This window comes from Ovis canadensis, chromosome 1 (genome assembly GCF_042477335.2).
Source record: "Ovis canadensis isolate MfBH-ARS-UI-01 breed Bighorn chromosome 1, ARS-UI_OviCan_v2, whole genome shotgun sequence".
Taxonomy (NCBI): Eukaryota; Metazoa; Chordata; class Mammalia; order Artiodactyla; family Bovidae; genus Ovis; species Ovis canadensis.
Genome location: NC_091245.1, coordinates 201,215,836 through 201,237,363, shown reverse-complemented (window position 1 = coordinate 201,237,363; position 21,528 = coordinate 201,215,836). Strand labels below are relative to the sequence as shown.

General features: G+C 40.0%; 1 protein-coding gene across 3 annotated transcripts in view; it reads left to right on the top strand.

Moving 5' to 3' along the window:
- The window catches only part of TPRG1 (tumor protein p63 regulated 1), a 358,974-nt gene extending 342,751 nt beyond the window's left edge, over positions 1-16,223 (top strand). For all 3 annotated transcript variants that reach the window (XM_069558084.1, XM_069558094.1, XM_069558103.1), the window contains one exon: positions 15,427-16,223. In XM_069558084.1, coding sequence (XP_069414185.1) covers positions 15,427-15,621 — 195 coding nt within the window. In that variant the 3' untranslated portion in view covers positions 15,622-16,223. The remainder of the gene's footprint in view (positions 1-15,426) is intronic.
- The last annotated feature ends 5,305 nt before the right edge of the window (positions 16,224-21,528 follow it).

Below are 21,528 nucleotides of genomic sequence, written 5' to 3'. Positions count from 1 at the left end.
AAATTTAGGTCTGTTTGAAGCTCAGGAGAGAAAGTTGAACTGGTAATATAGGTGTCAGATCATTCAACACTGGGGCAAAACTGAGTCACGGGATGGATTGGGCTGAAAGGTACCTGAGGAAGGAGCATTAATGGGTAAATTGCACTCAAACTCAAATTTATACTGTCTCTAAGTCCTTTAGCACTGATCTAAAAAATCCCCATCAATTTATGAAATACTATGTCAAAATTTGTTACTTCTTTTACCTATCTCACTAACTCTACATCATTACTACATCTGATAAGTATGATAGTCAGGTGGCCTCTTTCCAGATTCTTGCTTACCTCCAAGCCTTACTTTCTCAATCTGCGCATTCACATACTTTGCATTACTCGTATAAAACAGTTGTGAAAATAGAAAATAACATTTTTGGTATTGCTTTTATTATTACAGGACATAATTTCATATAAATTTTGTAATTACATGATATTTATTAATTACAGTCTCCATGTTTTCATGGCATTCAACTAACAAAAACTCTTGAGGTCAGAATGCTATCTCCACTTTAAAAGTGAAGGTTCTTAGAGTGGTTAAGTGAATTGACTGAGGTATTATAGTAATAACTGTATTTCCACATTCAAATAATTTGTTAATGCTCAAGGAAATGCCTAAAAACCAGAAAGACATCTCTGTGTGTGCATATTCATAGTCACTGCTATGATACATGATAGGGTAGGATACGGTATCATATTTTTACAACCAAGGTCAGTTATTCTTAATTGTTTCATCCACTTTATATTTGCAACTTCTAGCTGTGTCTTTCTTCTTTTAACCATTTGTTACAGAATTAGTTTCATTTGCCCAATGCACAGCAAGCCAAATGCTTAGATGCTGAGGTTTTCGGTGGAGAAAGGATTTCTTCACAAGAGCCAAAAAAGAAGAAAGGAGAACAGATCTCCAATCTGCCCTCCCCAAATGCAAGAGGCTTGAGATATTTATGAGATAAAGAAGCAGGATGGTCTGAGGCGTGGAGAAAGGTGATTGGAGGCAAGAAATAGCTGAGGTGATCCGTGTTCCATGCAGGCATATCTGAATTAACTACTTCTTCTTCAGAAGCATATTCAGAAAATGGCAGCATCAGCATGATCTGAGGGTGGAGTTTTTGGCCCTCTGACATCAAGAAGTCATTTTTTGGACACTTACATAGGCCCAATTAAATGGTCAGAATCTTGACCAATTTGAACCGTCAAGACTAGCTCCATGTTTTGAAAATCAACTTAAGTCACCAACGCTATGGCTACCCATAATTAGAGGCATGATTGATAAGGGGCGGTTAAAGGAATCTTGTGATATTTTCTCTAATCTATATGAAGCTTGGTGGGCTTGTGATTTGCAGGAACAATTAAAGTGAGTTTAATCAGTGAAGACATGTTGCAGAGTGGTATTTATTAAGCAAATTATAGATCAAGGATCTAACTGATAACTGTGCTTGATTTCACATTGTCTTAATGGATTCTTTGATTGTGTGGAGAGTCTTGTTGAGAGGAACTAGTGATTGAGTCCAGAGCTTTAGAATAATAGTGAATAGATCATGAATGCTCTATTGCCTAATCAAAGTGAGCTACAGACAACCCTTTTTTACTTTTGTCTGGCATCTTTCTTCTTATTTTTGAGGGAATTATGAAACTGAACCAATGTTTTAGTAATCAAATGTAACTTTATATTCTTAACCCCCTGGTCTCCCACCACATAGACTGAACAAATATTTATTTAGTTGTTAATTTTTGTTATTTTAATTGTTTGGCTGCTCGGCTTTTGGAGTCTTCATTCCCTGACTTAGGATTGAACCTAGATTGAATGACTAATTTCATTGGTCTTGACAATGAAAACACTGAGTCCTAACCATTGAATTGCCATGGCATTCCTTAACAAATATTCGTTAAGTGTCCACCTGGCATACTGTTAATATATGCAGAGCAATGCAGTGGATAATCAATGGGATTTTGTTGTTTGTTTAGTTGCTGAGTTGTGTCCTACTCTTTTGTGACCCCATGGACTGTATTCTGCCAGGCTCCTCTATCTATGGGATTTCCCAGGCAAGAATGTTAGAATAGGTTACCATTTCCTTCTCCAGGGGCTCTTTGGAACCCAGGGATCAAACTTGAGTCTCCTGCATTGGCAGGCAGATTCTTTACTGCTGAGCCACCAGGGAAGCCCTCATTGTTGGGATAGCAAGAAGAATAGAACAGATTTTGCCCTCAAGACATTTATAGTCTAGAGGGAGAATGCAAAAATGGTACTTAACAAATTATAATTTAATGTGCAAATACTGTTGATAGAATCAAAGCATTCTATTAGAGCCCAGCAAAAAGAATAGATAAGTCCAGAAGTTAACAAATGTGGAAACATTTGATGTGAAACTCAAGAGTGATTTAGCCATAAAAGCAGATGCAGAAAGACATTTTAAGTAAAAAAATACATGATTAGAAGCTGCAAATTACAAACGTGTATAAAATGTTCTTGGACAGAGTCATTTATTTAAGCTAAAGTGTGTGGGTGTATGTGTGTGTGCGTGCATGTGCATATATGCATGGGGAGGATTGGGGAAATGGAATAGGGTGAGGAAAGAAATCAGAATTTGTAGGGAAAAAAGCTTCTGCCTCATTCTCCTTTTTTGCTCTATACTCCTGAACATACTCACAGTCACAGTGTATCTATAAAGATAATTCCAAATAATCGTGCAAGGATGATATAAACATTGTGTTCAGTTGTGCGACTTCCCAAGTGGTTTCCATTGTTGGGTGTTGGATGGACTTACTTTTTATTTCAACATGCTTCACTTGCTACAATGGGAGGGTGAAACCTGTAGCCTGAGGCTTGGAAAACCTGCTCAGCAAAGGAATGTGGGCCTGCAGGCATGAAACCTGGTCTCTTTACCCAGGGTAAACAGGAAGCAAGAGATGGTTGTAATAAGGAAAACTGAGACTCCGGGCAGTGAACTGCTGGCAGACAGCACCTGAAGCAAACCAGGGGCCCAGTCACTCAGCTGGTAAATAATCGCTGTAAAGTCAAGAATATTACACACACACACACACACACACACACACACATGCACACACACACCACACACCTATCCTTTACCCTAACCAGCACACAGGCCTTCTGTAATCGGAGATGTTAAAACTTGACCCTCTGCTTTTGAGGCTGGAATAAAAGAGGGAGCCAGGGGTGGGCGTATAAAAGCTTTTAAAGAAAAGTATGTGGCTGGTGGCATTCATATCAAATGACACCACGTTTCTGTCACACAGATTAAGTTCAGGTGTTTGAAATGCTCAAGAGCCAGCCTGGGGACTTGGCCTTTTGTCTGCCTCTCCTCCATGCCCATCTTGTCCCTCTGTCTTCATGGTCCATCTTCTTCTTAAAGAGCTCACAGAAATGACTAGAAATGAAGGGCATCTTATTTGAGTGAAATGCCAAGTTCACTGAATGTAAAGTAGTGTCAACTTTTTCCTTCCAGCATTTTGATTCTGAGGCCACAGAGAATTCTCATGAAATAAAACTTACAATGAGGACTGGGGAGGCATTCTGTAACCCAGTTTCATATATATATATATATATATATATATATATATATATATATATATATATATATATATAAAATCTGTGGAAAGGCATCCTGACAACCAAGAAGGTGTTACCCATGGAAAAGCTGAGGTGAACTGAGCTTTGGACTTTAAGAAATCATAGTTAGATGATGATGTAGTTAATTATTTATTGACAATACTGATTATTGGCAATAGGCTTCCTTTAATGTCTTTGCAATATGACTCCAAGTTTCAGATTAATCTTATATTCTTCCCCAAACATTCCTGGAAGACATTAGCAGGTGAGCACAAGTGCATAGAGCTTTTACAAATCCTTATTTATTGAAGTTTAATCTTTGTAGACGACTTATGAATTTGATGCTATTCAGTTCAGTTCAGTCGCTTCGTGTCCGACTCTTTGCGACCCTATGAATTGCAGCACACCAGGCCTCCCTGTCCATCACCAACTCCCAGAGTTCACTCAGACTCACATCCATCGAGTTAGTGATGTCATCCAGCCATCTCATTCTCTGTCATCCCCTTCTCCTCCTGCTCCCAATCCCTCCCAGCATCAGAGTCTTTTCCAATGAGTCAACACTTCGCACGAGGTGGCCAAAGTACTGGAGTTTCAGCTTTAGCATCATTCCTTCCAATGAACACCCAGGACTGATCTTCTTTAGAATGGACTGGTTGGATCTACTTGCAGTCCAAGGGACTCTCCAGAGTCTTCTCCAACACCACAGTTCAAAAGCATCAATTCTTCGGCCCTCAGCTTTCTTCACAGTCCAACTCTCACATCCATACATGACCACTGGAAAAACCATAGCCTTGACTAGACAGATCTTTGTTGGCAAAGTAATGTCTCTGCTTTTGAATATGCTATCTAAGTTGGTCATAACTTTCCTTCCAAGGAATAAGCATCTTTTAATTTCATGGCTTCAATCACCATCTGCAGTGATTTTGGAGCCCCCCAAAATAAAGTGACACTATTTCCACTGTTTCCCCATCTATTTCCCATGAAGTGATGGGACCAGATGCCATGATCTTTGTTTTCTGAATGTTGAGCTTTAAGCCAACTTTTTAACTCTGCACTTTCACTTTCATCAAGAGGCTGTTTAGTTCCTCTTCACTTTCTGCCGTAAGGGTGGTGTCATCTGCATATCTGAGGTTATTGATATTTCTCCTGGCAATCTTGATTCCAGCTTGTGTTTCTTCCAGCCCAGCATTTCTCATGATGTACTCTGCATAGAAGTTAAATAAACAGGGTGACAATATACAGCCTTGAAGTACTCTTTTTCCTATTTGAAACCAGTCTGTTGTTCCATGTCCAGTTCTAACTGTTGCTTCCTGACCTGCATATAGGTTTCTCAAGAGGCAGGTCATGTAGTCTGGTATTCCCATCTCTTTCAGAATTTTCCACAGTTTATTGTGATACACACAGTCGAAGGCTTTGGCATAGTCAACGAAGCAGAAATAGATGTTTTTCTGGAACTCTGTTGCTTTTCCCATGATCCAGTGGATGTTGGCAATTGGATCTTTGGTTCCTCTGCCTTTTCTAAAGCCAGCTTGAACATCTGGAAGTTCATGGTTCACGTATTGCTGAAGCCTGGCTTGGAGAATTTTGAGCATTACTTTACTAGTGTGTGAAATGAGTCAATTGTGAAGTAATTTGAGCATTCTTTGGAATTGTCTTTCTTTGAGATTGGAATGAAAACTGACCTTTTCCAGTCCTATGGCCACTGCTGAGTTTTCCAAATTTGCTGGCATATTAGGTGCAGCACTTTCACAGCATCATCTTTCAGGATTTGAAATAGCTCCACTAGAATTCCATCACCTCCACTAGCTTTGTTCGTAGTGCTGCTTTCTAAGGCCCACTTGACTTCACATTCCAGGATGTCTGGCTCTAGATGAGTGATGACACCATCATGATTATCCAGGTTGTGAAGATCTTTTTTGTACAGTTCTTCTGTGTATTCTTGCCACCTCTTCTTAATATCTTCTGCTTCTGTTAGGTCCATACCATTTCTGTCCTTTATCGAGCCCATCTTTGCATGAAATGTTCCCTTGTTATCTCTAATTTTCTTGAAGGGATCTCTAGTCTTTCCCATTCTGTTGTTTTCCTCTATTTCTTTGCATTGATCTCTGAGGTAGGCTTTCTTATCTCTTCTTGCTATTCTTTGGAACTCTGCATTCAGATGTTTATATCTTTCCTTTTCTCCTTTGCTTTTCGCTTCTCTTCTTTTCACAGCTATTCGTAAGGCCTCCCTAGACAGCTATTTTGCATTTTTGCATTTCTTTTCCATGGGGATGGTCTTGATCACTGTCTCCTGTACAATGTCACGAACCTCAGTCCATAGTTCATCAGACACTCTATCAGATCTAGTCCCTTAAATCTATTTCTCACTTCCACTGTATAATCATAAGGGATTTGATTTAGATCATACCTGAATGATCTAGTGGTTTTCCCCACTTTCTTCAATTTGAGTCTGAATTTGGTAATAAGGAGTTCAAGATCTGAGCCACAGTTAGCTCCTGGTCTTGTTTTTGTTGACTGTATAGAGCTTTTCCATCTTCAGCTGCAAAGAATATAGTCAATCTGATTTCGGTGTTGACCATCCGGTGATGTCCATGTATGGAGTCTTCTCTTGTGTTGTTGGAAGAGGGTGTTTGCTATGACCAGTGCATTTTCTTGGCAAAACTCTATTAGCCTTTGCCCTGCTTCATCCTGTACTCCAAGGCCAAATTTGCCTCTTACTCCAGGTGTTTCTTGACTTCCTACTTTTGCATTCCAGTCCCCTATAATGAAAAGGACATCTTTTTTGTATGTTAGTTCTAAAAGGTTTTGTAGGTCTTCATTTTGCTGCTGCTAAGTCGCTTCAGTCGTGTCCAACTCTGCGTGACCCCATAGATGGCAGCACACCAGGCTCCACCGTTCCTGGGAGTCTCCAGGCAAGAACACTGGAGTGGGTTGCCATTTCCTTCTCCAATGCATGAAAGTGAAAAGTGAAAGGGAAGTCACTGAGTCGTGTCCAACTCTCAGCGACCCCATGGACTGAAGCCTACCAGGCTCCTCTGTCCATGGGAGTTTCCAGGCAAGAGTACTGGAGTGGGGTGCCATTGTCTTCTCCATAGGTCTTCATAGAACCGTTCAACTTCAGCTTCTTCAGTGTTACTGGTTGGGGCATAGACTTGGATTACCGTGATATTGAATGGTTTGCCTTGGAAACGAACAGAGATCATTATGTATTTTTTGAGATTGCATCCAAGTACTACATTTCAAACTCTTTGTTGACCATGATGGCTACTCCATTTCTTCTAAGGGATTCCTGCCCACAGTAGTAGATATAATGGTCATCTGAGTTAAATTCACCCTTTCCAGTCCATTTTAGTTTGCTGATTCCTAGAATGTCGATGTTCACTCTTGCCATCCCCTGTTTGACCACTTCCAATTTGCCTTGATTCATGGTCCTAACATTCCAGATTCGTATGCAATATTGCTCTTTACAGCATTGGACCTTGCTTCTGTCACCAGTCACATCCACAACTGTATATTGTTTTTGCTTTGGCTCCATCCCTTCATTCTTTCTGGAGTTATTTCTCCACTGATCTCCAGCAGCATATTAGGCACCTACTGACCTGGGGAGTTCCTCTTTCAGTATCCTATCATTTTGCCTTTTCCTACTGTTCATAGGGTTCTCAAGGCAAGAATACTGAAGTGGTTTGCCATTCCCTTCCCCACTGGACCACATTCTGTCAGATCTCTCCACCGTGACCTGCCTGTCTTGGGTGGCCCCACAGGGCATGGCTTTAGTTTCATTGAGTTAGACAAGGCTGTGGTCCATGTGATTAGATTGACTAGCCTCCTGTGATTATAGTTTCAGTATGTCTGCCTTCTGATGCCCTCTTGCAACATCTATCATCTTACTTGGGTTTCTCTCACCTTGGACGTGGGGTATCTCTTACCGGGTGCTCCAGCAAAGCACAGCTGCTGCTCCTTACCTTGGACAAGGGGTTATCTCCTCACCACTGCCCCTCCTGACCTTGAGCATGGAGTAGCTCCTCTCAGCCCTCCTGTGCCAGTGCAGCCACCACTCCTTGGAAAGTGCTTGATGCTATTAATATCCTTATTTTATAGAAGACCAACTATAAAATTCAGAAAGGTTAGACTTGCCCAAGATCACACAGCTAGTGAGAACCACATTAACAATGTAAGACCAGATCTGTTTGATCTGAATACTCATGATATATCATGTTCTATACTTCGGAGAAGGCAATGGCACCCTACTCCAGTACTCTTGCCTGGAAAATCCCATGGACGGAGGAGCCTGGTAGGCTGCGGTCCATGGGGTCGCAAAGAGTCAGACACGACTGAGTGACTTCCCTTTCACTTTTCACTTTCATGCATTGATGAAGGAAATGGCAACCCACTCCAGTGTTCTTGCCTGGAGAATCCCAGGAACGGTGGAGCCTGGTGGGCTGCCGTCTATGGGATCACACAGAGTTGGACACAACTGAAGCGACTTAGCAGCAGCAGCATACTTCCTTTAGTTCAGTGGTTCTCAGCAGGAGACGATTTTATCCCTAGGGGACATTGTCAATATGTGGATAACACTTTTGATTGTCACCCCTGGGGTTGAGGTGCTACTGCTTAGCTTTCTTAAATCTGGAGGACATACTCTCCTGCTGGAAATAATGTCCTAGCCCCAAATAGCAATAATTCCAAGGTAGAGAAATATTAGATTAGTTGTATAGATAAATAGCCATACTTGTGACTCTGATTCTCAGAAAACTGGATGAAATGTTTGAGATGCATATATGAAATGTGATAGAATAAAAAGTATTTTTTGCCTTGACTATTTGGGAAGGCATTGTGGAAGAGAAAGGATTTGAGCTTGGTTGTGAAAGATGAATAAGAGCATGGGCATTATAACTCCTTGTGGATTGAACAGACTATCAGAGAGTTTCTTAGGCAAGATTAATACAGTGGAGTTTTTTTTTTTTTTAAAGGAAAAGTTTTCTACAAAGAAAACCTTTCTCAGAACCCAAATATATAAAACTGATAAAAATAAAGCAGCTATGATTGATGTGATTGTAGCTTTTCTTCCCTAACTTTTCCCTAAGACTTCAGCCACGTGTGTTTTTTTAATACTATTAATAATAGCATTTTCTTGCTTTTCAAAAGACTTCTGATTTGAATAATGTATGATATGGTGACCCAAACTATAAGGGAATGTAGTGTTCTAAGAAACAAGTTTCAAAAAGTATCGAGACTGATTATTTTCTATATCCCTTTGAAAAATTAAGAACATGAATTCTTTCCTAAATATTAGAATTTCATTCAAACTCTTCTAGAAACTTACATAACTATAATACAAAATACTTCTAGGTATCAAAACCTAGAAATAAAACAACAGTACAATACTATACTGTAGCAAGTCTTCCTTGATGGCTCAGATGGTAAAGAGTCTGCCTGTAATGCAAGAGACCCAGGTTCTATCCCTGCATCAGGACATCCCCTGGAGAAGGAAATGGCAACCCACTCTAATCTTCTTGCCTGGAGAATCCTATGGGCAGAGGAGCCTGGTTCACGGTCACAAAGAGTCAGACATGACTGAGTGACTACACTTTCACTTTCATAGTACTATTAACTAAAATACAGACCTTATCCAAATTTCATCAGCTTTTTGTTTTGTTTTTCCTAATGTCTTCTGTGTACTCCAGGATTCAATCCAAGATTCCATGTTATATTTAATTATTCTGTTTCTTTATTCTCCTCCAAACTGTGGCAGTCTCTCAGTCTTTCTTTTTTCTTTTTTTCCCCATGACCTCGGGACTTTCGATAGAATGTTTTCATGGTGGGTTTGGCTGATGTTTTTTCATGATTAGATTGAAGTTTACTTTTTTAAGGGCACAAATACTGCAGAAGTGATGCTGTGTCCTTTCACTGCATCGTATTGCAGGTTCACTGTCCCTGTATGCCTTGTTACAGATATTAACCTTAATCATTTGACTAAGATGGTGTATGCCAGATCGCTCCTTTGTAAATTTAGTATTTTTCCTTTATAATTGATAAATACCTTGGAAGAGATACTTTGATGCTCAACCCATGTCTTTTGAAATCATGGTTTCTGAATAGAATTTAATATATATCCTTTGGCATCCAGGGAATTTTTATTGCTTTAAAATAGGGCATATCACAAGATTAAAAAAAATACTTTCTCAAGTCTATGATGCATATTAAGGAAACTGGCATTCAAAGTCTGGAATCGAAAGGAGTAGGACTAAGGAATCTAAACTCTTTCTTGCCTGAGATAATATTTACATCTATAAATAGTATGCTTTAAAATATTTTTGAGCAATTCACTGGGATTCATACAATAGTCTGATGAAGTTGGTATTTACCATCATTATTATTTTCCCATTTTAAGATATGTAAACTAAGATCCAGGGAGATTAAATGATTCTTCCAAAATCTAACCATTAGTTTTGGGCAAGGAAATATACTTTTTTCCCCGACTATACTCAGTGATGGCGGGGACATGGTTAGATTGCTGTGAGGTGGGTATGTCCATGTAGAGGAATGTAGGTTCTTAGAGAGTATGAGGCAAGGCAAATAAAACAATAGATGAATGACTGGAATCTGTACACTTAAGATCGCTTCTGACCTTGGTTACTTTGTGATTTTAAACATAGCAATTAAATTAAATTCTCCTGTTATTGGAATTAATTCATTCTTCCCATGTTGCTTTTCTCTTTGGAAGCTTAAGAAAGAACACTTGCTCTTTTTCTTATCCAGTCACCAAAGCACTGGTGGAGTGTTCCGTGAGGAATGATGTCCTCCTTTCTAGAATTTCCAGGCTATATGACTACAGTTCGTTTCATTCAGTAACACGTAATATTTAAATCCATTCTGAGGTCTTAAAGAGGGTGCTGGGAGTAATAATAAGAGGTAACTTCTCTCTGTCTTTGTCACTATAGCCTGAAATTAATGGTAAACAAGAAAAACCTTACTTATCTATTAGATTCTTTAGTCAGGGAAGTGAGTTTAAATTGAGGTTTGACATTATCTAATTAGGTAGCTATTACTTTATTGAAAACCCACAGATATCAATGCATTCTAGCAAACTTTATATTGCTTATCATAAAGTCACTATTTTTTTAACTTCTGAGTTGTTGAAGTTCCAATACTTTGGCCACCTGACGTGAAGAGTCAACTCATTGGAAAAGACCCTGATGGTGGGAAAAATTGAATACAAAAGGAGATGGGTAGGGGTCAGAGGATGAGTAGGTTAGATAGCCTCAACAATTCAGTGGACATGAATTTGAGCAAACTGTGGGAGATAGTGAAGGACAGGGAAGCCTGGCGTACTGCAGTCCATGGGGTCACAAAGAGTCAGACATGACTTAGCAACTAAACAACAAAATTAGCCCCAAACCATAGATTCCAATGCCTCTTTCCAAAAGAGTAAGCTGAGGCTCATGAAGGAAAGTGAATTTATGATAAGGTAACAGAACAAGTAAATCACACAAGTTTTATTTGCATGGCTTTTCTTTCTTTCCTATTTTTTGTTCCTTTTGTGCTGTGCTGTGTTGTGCTAAGTCAATCCAGTCTTATCCAGCTCTTTGTAGCCCTGTGGACTGTAGCCCTTCAGGTTCCTCTGTCCAGGTAAGAATATTGGAATGGGTTGCCATGCCCTCCTTCAGGGGATCTTCCCAGCCCAGTAATCAAACCCAGGTCTCCTGCATTGCAGGTGGATCCCTTACTATCTGAGCCACCAGGGGAGTCCATGAATACTGGAGTGGTTAGTCTATCCTTCTCCAGGGGAATCTTTCCAACCCAGAAATCGAACCAGGGTCTCCTGCATTGCAGGCAGTTTCTTTACCAGCTGAGCTATCAGGGAAGCCCCTTGTCCATTGTAGACTAGGTCAAATAGTAATGAGGAATATATTCTAAATTTTAGATTTTTTTCTTACTAACAAGGAAACTAAGGCTACAATGGAGAAGTGGTTTGCCCAAGGGCAATTTGGTATAAAATTAACAGTCCAGGATAAAACTTATATTGAAAATGTGATTATGGGTAACAACTACAGGCTTCTCTTTCTTCATTGAATCATCACTCTGTATTAGTCCCTCAAAGCAAAGATTGGCCCTCCTCATGGAGAAAAGGAAAAACATTGGTCACTTGGTTGAATATGTATAATGACTTATATGGATATTGGAATATACTTTGAAAGTTTTAATTTAGACTTGCAAGCCAGTTGACTAGAAAGCATATTTGGATCACACTGTGAATAGTTTCCTGTTCCTAATATTCCTTTTTACCATTGTGCAGAAAATGGAGTAACTCTGGACAAAATCATTTACTGTCTCTGAGCCTTGATTTCTAACATGGAAATAATGATACCTTCGTTTACTTATCTTAGTGGCTTATACTGGAATGAGTTAATGGATATAAATGAGCTAATTGGAAATACAAAGATCTGGGCTTTCCTAATTCATTTCCTTTATATCTTTGTTTGCAGTGCTCCCTGAATTACCTTCCTCTCAACCCAGTTCAACCTGATTTGACCAAAAGAGTGATTTTTTTTTTTTTTAACTCATCTAACTTAACATTCAGGGTAGGCTGATCTAGTAACTCGGATGGCTTTGTGAAGAATTTCTCTTGTCTTCATGTCTTAGGTCTTTCACTTTTATTGTTTTCAGTCTCAGTCAGGCTTTCACTGTGTGGCCAAAATGACCATGAATACCTCTGGACTTGGATGATATGTTTCACAGCCGCATCGGTCATGTGCCCACACCTAAACCAATCTCTTATGGATTCCTCTGATTGGTTAGAACTGAGTCATGTACTAAAGCCAGCTCCACTTAAGCTATTTGCACTAAATGGAAGAACATGGCTCTCCAAAGGAAAATAGAGGCATTCTTTTTTAATCTTTTAAAAATTAGTTATTTATGGGCTGTGCTGGATCTTCGTCACTGTGCAGGCTTTACTCTAGTTGTGGGAAGTGGGGGCTATTCTCTAGTTGTGGTGGGCAGGCTTCTTATTACACTGGCTTCTGTGCAATGAGAAAGAAAAGAGAGGGGGGTGGCAGAGGATGAGATGGTTAGATAGCTTGTGCTGTGAAGCACTAGCTCTAGGTGTGACAGCTTCAGTAGTTGTGACTTCTGGGCTCTAGAGCACAGGCTCAATAGTTGTGGTGCACGGGCTTAGTTGCTCTGTGGCATACATGATCTTCCTGGATCAGGGATCAAACCTGTGTCTCTTGCATTGGCAGGCAGATTCATATCCACTGGACCATCAGGGAAGCCCTGAAGCACTCTTATTTGTAGAAGAATCTCAAATGGAGAGAAGGATGTTGGGTTAGAAAAACAGCAGCAGTCAGCTAGACCCTCTTTAACCTCATTTCACATGCTGAAACTCTATTACCCCTTAGAGGATTGTCTCAAATGTCTTCTTTGGAAGTCATTTTTGATCCTCTAACCATATATGATTTCTTTTGTTTTTTGTTTTTTAATATCTTGTGCCTGTTTTTGCTGTTTGTTTTCATGGACTTTGTATGATCATTACAAGTTCATTTCTTTTATATTATTATAGTGCCACTGCTGTGTGGGCTTCCCTGATGGCTCAGTGGTAAATAACCCACTCATCAAACTTATACAGCCACTATGGAAGATGGTATGGAGATTCCTTAAGAAACTAGGACTAAAACCACCTTACAACCCAGCACTCCCACTCCTAGGCATATACCCTGAGGAAACCAAAATTGAAAAAGATACATGTATACCACAATGTCCATTGCAGCACTATTTACAACATCTAGAATATGGAAGCAACCTAGATGTCCATCGACTTCAGTTCAGTGCAGTTCAGTTCAGTGCAGTGCAGTTCAGTCGCTCATTGTGTCCAACTCTTTGTGACCCCATGGACTGCAGCACACCTGACCGCCCTGTCCATCACCAATTTCCGGAGTTTACCCAAACTTATGTCCATTGAGTTGGTGATGCCATCCAACCATCTCATCCTCTGTTGTCCCCTTCTCCTCCCGCCTTCAATCTTTCCCAGCATCAGGGTATTTTCAAATGAGTCAGCTCTTTGCATCAGGTGGCCAAAATATTGGAGTTTCAACTTCAACATCAGTCCTTCCAATGAACACCCAGGACTGGTCTCCTTTAGGATGGACTGGTTGGATCTCTTTGCAGTTCAAGGGACTCTCAAGAGTCTTCTCCAACACCACAGTTCAAAAGCATCAATTCTTCTGTGCTCAGCTTTCTTTATAGTCCAACTCTCACATCCATACATGACCATTGGAAAAACCATAGCCTTGACTAGACGGACCTTTGTTGACAATGTAATGTCTCTGCTTTTAATATACTAGGTTGGTTATAACTTTCCTTCCACGGAGTAAGCGTCTTTTGATTTCATGGCTGCAGTCACCACCTGAAGTAATTTTGGAGCCCCCCAAAATAAACTCTGCCACTGTTTCCACTGCTTTCCCATCTATTTGCTATGAAGTGATGGGGCTGGATGCCATGATTTTCGTTTTCTGAATGTTGAGCATTAAGCCAACTTTTTCACTCTCCTCTTTCACTTTCATCAAGAGGCTCTTTAGTTCTTCTTCTCTTTCTGCCATAAGGATGGTGTCATCTGCGTATCTGAGGTTATTGATATTTCTCCTGGCAATCTTGATTCTGACTTGTGGTTCATCCAGCCCAGCGTTTCTCATGATGTACCCTGCATATAATAAGTAGATTCACCTATCCATCAACAGATGAATGGATAAATAAGCTGTGGTACATATATACAATGGAATATTATTCAGCCATAAAAAGGAACACATTTGAGTCATTCTAATGAGGTGTACAAACCTAGAGCCTATTATACAGAGTGAAGTAAGAGAAAAATAAATATCATATTCTGACACATATATATGGAATCTAGAAAGATGATACTGATGAATTTATCTGCAGGGCAGCAATGGAGAAACAGACGTAGAGAACAGACTTATGGACCTGGGGAGAGAAGGGAGAGAGGGTGAGACACATGGAAAGAGTAACATGGAAACTTACAATACCATATGTAAAATAGATAGCCAATGGGAATTTGCTGTATGACTCAGGGAACTCAAACAGGGGCTCTGTGACAATCTAGAAGGGTGGGATGGGAAGTGGAATGGGAGGGGGGGTTGGGGAGAGATCAACCATGGTGTACCTATGGCTGATTCTTGTTGATGTTTGACAGAAAAGAACAAAATTCTATAAAGCAATTATCCTTCAATTAAAAAATAGATAAAGTGGCAATAAAGAAAGAACCCACCTGCCAATATAGGAGATGTGAGAGTCACAGTTTCAATTCCTGGGTTGAGAAGATCTCCTGGAGGAGGGCATGGCAACCCACTCCAGTATTCTCGCCTGGAGAATCCCATGGATAGAGAAGCCTGGAGGGCTACATTCCAGAGGGTCACAAAGAGTCAGACACAGCTGAAGCAACACACGCACTATGAGGGCAGAGGCTATATCTCACTTGTCTGAATCTTCAGCAGTACATGACAGGTGTCTGATCCATACTAGACTATCAGCAAATATTTGTTAAACTGACATCTTCATGTTGTACAAGTTATGAATAATGAAAAATAAATAAGATGTGGCAGTTAATTTTATTATGTACAAAATGTATTAACAGATCAATCTATTAAAAGACTAACAGAAGCAATATTAACAATTCCAAGAAATGATTTCTGTTTAAGTAGTAAGAATAAGTGCAGCTCCAGGAGAGCAGTCAACTTTTGTGAGGACTGGCTGGGGAGGGTGTGTCTCTGGACCTACTTTGCACTCACTAATTCTGTGTCTTCTTTTCCTCTTCAGTTGTCTGCGTTCACATCTAAGCTTGTTCCAGCTATCCAGAATACCCACAAGAATTCCACTGAATCTGGAAGAGGAAAGGGATTGATGGTGCTCACTGAACCCATTTTGATTGAGACCTACACTGGGCTAATGTCATTCATTGGAAACCGAAACAAACTTGGCTATTCCCTTGCCCGGGGGAGTATTGGTTTTTGATACTCTTTTTGGTGGATAAATACATCATCCATAGCTACATCATTATTGAAGATTCTGTTTCAGCTCACCATATTTTTAGATTGAAATAATCAACTACTTTTAAATGATATCACATGATTTAAAATATTTAGTATCTTAGGAGATCAAAAACTTTGATTAGACTGATAAATGCACACTTCAGATCTTTTATGAAATTTCTTAAAATCAGAAAATACATTCACTTAAGTATATTGATAACATTATCAAATAAATACCTGATCATAAACTCAGGGCAGACCCTCTGGGTTCTTATTTCTCAGTCCTCCAAATGTGGGCACATTCTGGGTCTTTATTTTCAGCCCTTGGATCCTGATCTTCTCTCTCACTGGGAACTCAATCTGTATTATTTCAGTTTCCTTTTTATGAGGATGACTTCCAAATTCATAGTCCCGTCCCTGGTATTTCTTTAAGATTCAATTTTGCATTTCTGTCTGCTGATCATCTATATCAGTAGCCACTTATATTCAGCTTCTTCAAAATTCTGGATTTCTCTATGAGATTTTAATAGTCACAGTTATCAGTTTTGATGTCTTTAATCTTCTTGCCAAATACATTCCATATAGTATCTCGTTTAGTCTGTCTGGGTTGCTATAACAAAATTACTACAGACTGGGTGGATAATAACATAAATTTATTTCTTACAGTTCTGGAGGTTGGAATTCTGAGATTAGGGTACCAACCTGGTCAGGTGTGGGCCCTCTTCTGGGGCTCAGATTTCTTGCTATATCATTATAGGCAAAGAGGCAAGAGAGTTTTCTTGTGCTTCCTTTATAAGGGCACCAATTCAAAATCACTGCAGATGGTGATTGCAGCCATGAAATTAAAAGATGTTTACTCCTTGGAAGAAAAGTTATGACCAACTTAGATAGCATATTCAAAAGCAGAGACATTACTTTGCCAACTAAGGCCCGTCTAGTCAAGGGTATGGTTTTTCCAGTGGTCATGTATGGATGTGACAGTTGGACTGTGAAGAAGGCTGAGCGCCGAAGAATTGATGCTTTTGAACCATGGTGTTGGAGAAGACTCTTGAGAGTCCCTTGGACTGCAAGGAGATCCAACCAGTCCATTCTGAAGGAGATCAGCCCTGGGATTTCTTTGGAAGGAATGATGCTAAAGCTGAAACTCCAGTACTTTGGCCACCTCATGCGAAGAGTTGACTCATTGGAAAAGACTCTGATGCTGGGAGGGATTGGGGGCAGGAGGAGAAGGGGGTGACAGAGGATGAGATGGCTGGATGGCATCACTGACTCGATGGACGTGAGTCTGAGTGAACTCCAGGAGTTGGTGATGGTCAGGGAGGCCTGGTGTGCTGCGATTCATGGGGTCGCAAAGAGTTGGACACAACTGAGCGACTGAACTGAACTGAACTGAACTGAACTGAATCCTGATGCTGGGAAATGTTGAAGGAAAAAGGAGAAGGGGTTGGCAGAGGATGAGATGGTTAGATACCATCACTGACTCAATGGACATGAATCTGAGCAAACTTTAGGAAATAGTGAAGGACAGGGGAGCCTGGTGTGCTCCCCATTTCATGAGGTTTAAGAGTTGGTCATGACTAAGTGACTGAACATCAGCAACAAAATCTCATTTATTTGGGGTTTGCTCTCATAAGCTAAGGCCCCACCTCTTAATAGCATCACATTGGGATTTCACCATATAAATTAAGGGAGATGGGACAAACAGACCATATTTAGCATTAAGCCCTATGCCCAGATGTCAAACTAAAGTTTATTCTTTCAAAATTTTTCATATTCTCTTCTCCTTTTCATTCTCACAGGTATATTATTAGATCACATTTTAAATTCTGTTTAGCTGGATTATTGCTATAACCTTTTAGTTGGTATCATTTCCAAAGCTGAGCCTCTTCTAATTCATTTTGCATTGTTGCCAGATTCCAAAAACACAATTTGGTCATATTATTCCATGATCAATAACTTTCAGTGGCTCATTTCCTTTTTGCTTTTTTTTTTTCCCCTTTTTTGATTGATTGTTCTTATGTTTTATTTTTCAATAGCAGACCTTTCCTTCTTAATGAATCTGTTTCAGATGCCCAATATGTAAAACAGGTAGAAGTAAGACCACTGTGGTTGAGACAGATGAGAATGCCACTGACCTCCTGTCTTTTGGGTCTTAGAAGTGCCTTCTGTGGAATGTCTATGGATTCTAGAGGGGATAAGAAGCATGTTTTTTAAAAACACTGTTGTAATTCATTCTGTTTACATTTTCTTTTCTCTCATATTTCCTCTTTGTCTCTCCTTGACTTATGTCTAATTGTAAACAACCCAGGAGATTATCTCATCTGTTTTCATCTCTAAACTTTTTTTTCAATTTTATTGTATTTTTAAATTATTTTGAAAAAAAGACTTTTAATGCTGAATTCTATATATTATTAACATAATCAGCTTTTTGCCTGTCCTAAGACCCAAAGTTGAGACACCTTGGCTGGTATTCAATTTAAAAATTCCAGCTTTTGGGGGGGAGAGGATGATTATGTGAAGTCTAACTTTAAAGACTTCCTCAACCTCCTTACTTCCTCAGTTTCAAAGATTTGTCCTCTGATGTTTCACAAACATCAATTTTATGGAGGCATTCAAAATCCAAACCTTGAATAACTCTCATTTGATTTTGTCTTTATCTTTGTTTACTTCCATTAGTACCTCTCTCCCTCTCTTTCCACTTCCCAGGACCCGCATTTTTTTTCTTCCCCTCCTGATGGCAAATATTGTTACAGTCCCCAAGGCAGGAAACTTCTATTCAGACTGTAAAAGGAAATGTTGAAATCCTTAGCTGTCCTGTCAACAGTAGTGGAATGAAAAGTCGTTGGATTGCTTTGGCAGTGGTTCTGAAGCAGGCACAATTGGCAAATTATTATTAACAGTGCTGCCCGAAAATCCCCATTTGCCTCAAGATAGTGGCATTTGTTGGCAGAGGTCTATGAAAGGTCCAGCACATTCTCTTTATTTACCATTTAAGGATGAGTCTGACAATTGACTTCTTTCTGCATATTCATTCCCTTTGAATTTTCTAAGTTGGACTGTTCCCAAATGACCTTTGAAAGGATACAGAGCAAATCAGAAAAGATGAGAGGAGAGTGATATCTCTTAACCCTGAGGTCCAGTTTGTAACAATAGGGTACCAAAGCTGTTTAGTGTGAGAAGAGTGATCTCAGAGATGACATAAGAACTGTCTCCATATTTCATACAGACCATCTTGTGGGATATTCTAGAAACTGATAAGCGGGACCTGGGAAGCAGAATTATGACCAGAGGATAAAAGGTTTCAGGGATTTGGATGGCAGTTTAAGATAAGAAAGAACTTCTTATACTTAAAAATGCCCAAGGATGGGAAGCATTGCTCTTTGACATGTACTAGGAGGGACTAAAGGAGAAGGCAATGGCACCCCACTCCAGTACTCTTGCCTGGAAAATCCCATGGACGGAGGAGCCTGGTGGGCTGCAGTCAATGGGGTCACTAAGAGTCGGACACAACTGAGGAGCTTCACTTTCACTTTTCACTTTCATGCATTGGAGAAGGAAATGGCAACCCACTCCAGTGTTCTTGCCTGGAGAATCCCAGGGATAGGAGCCTGGTGGGCTGCCATCTATGGGGTCGCACAGAGTCGGAGACGACTGAAGCGACTCAGCAGCAGCAGCAGCAGCAGCAGCAGCAGCAGCAGGAGGGACTAAAGTGAATATTGTGAAAGGGATTGCTAAAGGGATGATTGATAAAATCTTTTAAAACCAGAGACCTTATAATTCTTTAAATAATTGTTGTTGATCATTAAGTAGTGATAGTTGCTCAGTCGCATCTGACTCTCTAACTCTCTGGACTGTAGCCTGCCAGGCTCCTCTGTCCATGGAATTCTCCACTCAAGAATACTGGAGTGGATATCAATTCCTTTTTCCAGGGGATCTTTCCAAGCTAGGGATCAAACCCATGTCTCCTGTATTGCAGGCAGACCCTTTACCATCTGGGCCACCAGGGAAGCCCCAGTCATTAGGTAAAACACCCTTTTTTGTCTGGAAAGAGTTGAATCAGTCATGTAAGACCCTGTAAAATTACCTTAATTTTCCTAAGGTTTAATTTCCTCATCTGTAAAATGGAGATGATGCTATCTCTTTTGCCTACTTCATAAAGATCTTGGGAGGATTCAATGAAATGAAGTCAAATTATTTTATTAAATAAAAACCATTGCCTGTAGATCAATGCCACTTTGGTGTAGAACCTCAGACAACATCCAAGGGAACTAAAGTCAGTTCTTCTGGGAATTGTTTTTCTGGTCACTATGGGCCTTCTGGGGCTTTCCTACATGGCACTAATGGTGAAGAACACACTTGTCAATGCAGGAGACATAAGACATGTGGGTTCGATCTCTGGGTGGGAAAGATCACCTGGAGGAGGGCATGGCAACCCACTCCAGTATTCTTCCCTGGAGAATCCCATGGACAGAGGACCCTAGTAGGCTACAGTCACAAGAATCAGACACTACTGAAGTGACTTAGCATGCAAACATGCATGAACTTACTATTTTTTTTACCATTTGCTGTGTGGTATTCCCAGTGGACAGTTGGGTTTCTTGTCCATAAGATGGACAACCAGCCACAACCCACAAACCAAGAGACCTATATGTATCCCTGGGCTTTTCCTTCAGGCTATTATCTGAACTATACTAGTAAATTTTCCCAAAGGGGCAATATAGGTCTGATTGGGAATAAGATTAGATACAAGGGGCATTAAGTATAAAGTATATCATCATAAAAATGTCATGGTTGGCCATCTCCTCTATCTGTTCTTTATCCATTCAAGAAATTCCACTGAAAAATTTCCAGTAAATCTCCATTCAGAAACTATTTGAACAATTGACAGATTGTTCATAGTCTTCTGATGTATCTTGGGCAGTTTTGATGGTTAGAAATTTCTTCTTCTGTCTCTTTAAGTAAAAGTGATCTGCCATCTCTTTTATTTAAAAATAAAATTCCCATTCTGGAGTAGATTCAACTTGTTATCTGAATATGGGGAATTGGGGTTACAGAAGCAAAACTAATGCATTCTTTAACACTTACAAAATGAGAAACTGCCAAAAATCACCACACCTAGGCTTCCAGTGGGCACTTGGGCTTTTTCAGAGGCTGCCCCTTGGCCATCCTCTAAGGCAGAAAAGAGAAGCCAATTTATGAGGATCTTTTGCTTTGAGCCCTCCTCTCATTGTCCCTTTGCTGAAGCATTCTTAAGGAAGCCAATTCATAGAGCCCTGGGGTTAAGGAAGCATAGAAACCATCTTAATCCATTGCTTTCATTTCACAGAACACAAAGCAAAAGCCTAGAAATTGGAAAGAAATTGCTCAAAAACAGATGGTGACTTTTTGGCGATATGGAACTAAACTCTAAAGCTTTCAGTCTCCTATTCCAGCCCCACTGTCCGTCTACATATCTCCATTCCCAGAAAAAGGCATGTCATCTAAATCAGTGTATCATAGCTCCTGGGTTAATTCTGACATGAGAAAACAATAGGTCACCGTTGTTTAGGGGGAATTTCCAGAAATTACTTGTATTTTCTTAAAAGGCTAAGGTCACTCATGGAACTCTCTGATGTCCTATCTGATTAAAAAGACCAAACAAAGCTGCGGAAGCCAGCAGATATTTTGTAAGGCAGCTTTACTTCTGCCTGGCATTTTGTGGGGCAAGAGAGGGGAGTGCAAACGTATTAAATTCAGGCTTAAAAGCTCCCCCAGAAATTCTTTACACACAAGAGACCAAGGTGGAGAAAAGAAGATGACTTGTGCCAAAGGGAAAGAAAGAGAGAGACTAATGCCTGTGGTTTTCAAAGGTTAACAACAACAAAAAAGCCCAAGTATTTGCACAGGGATG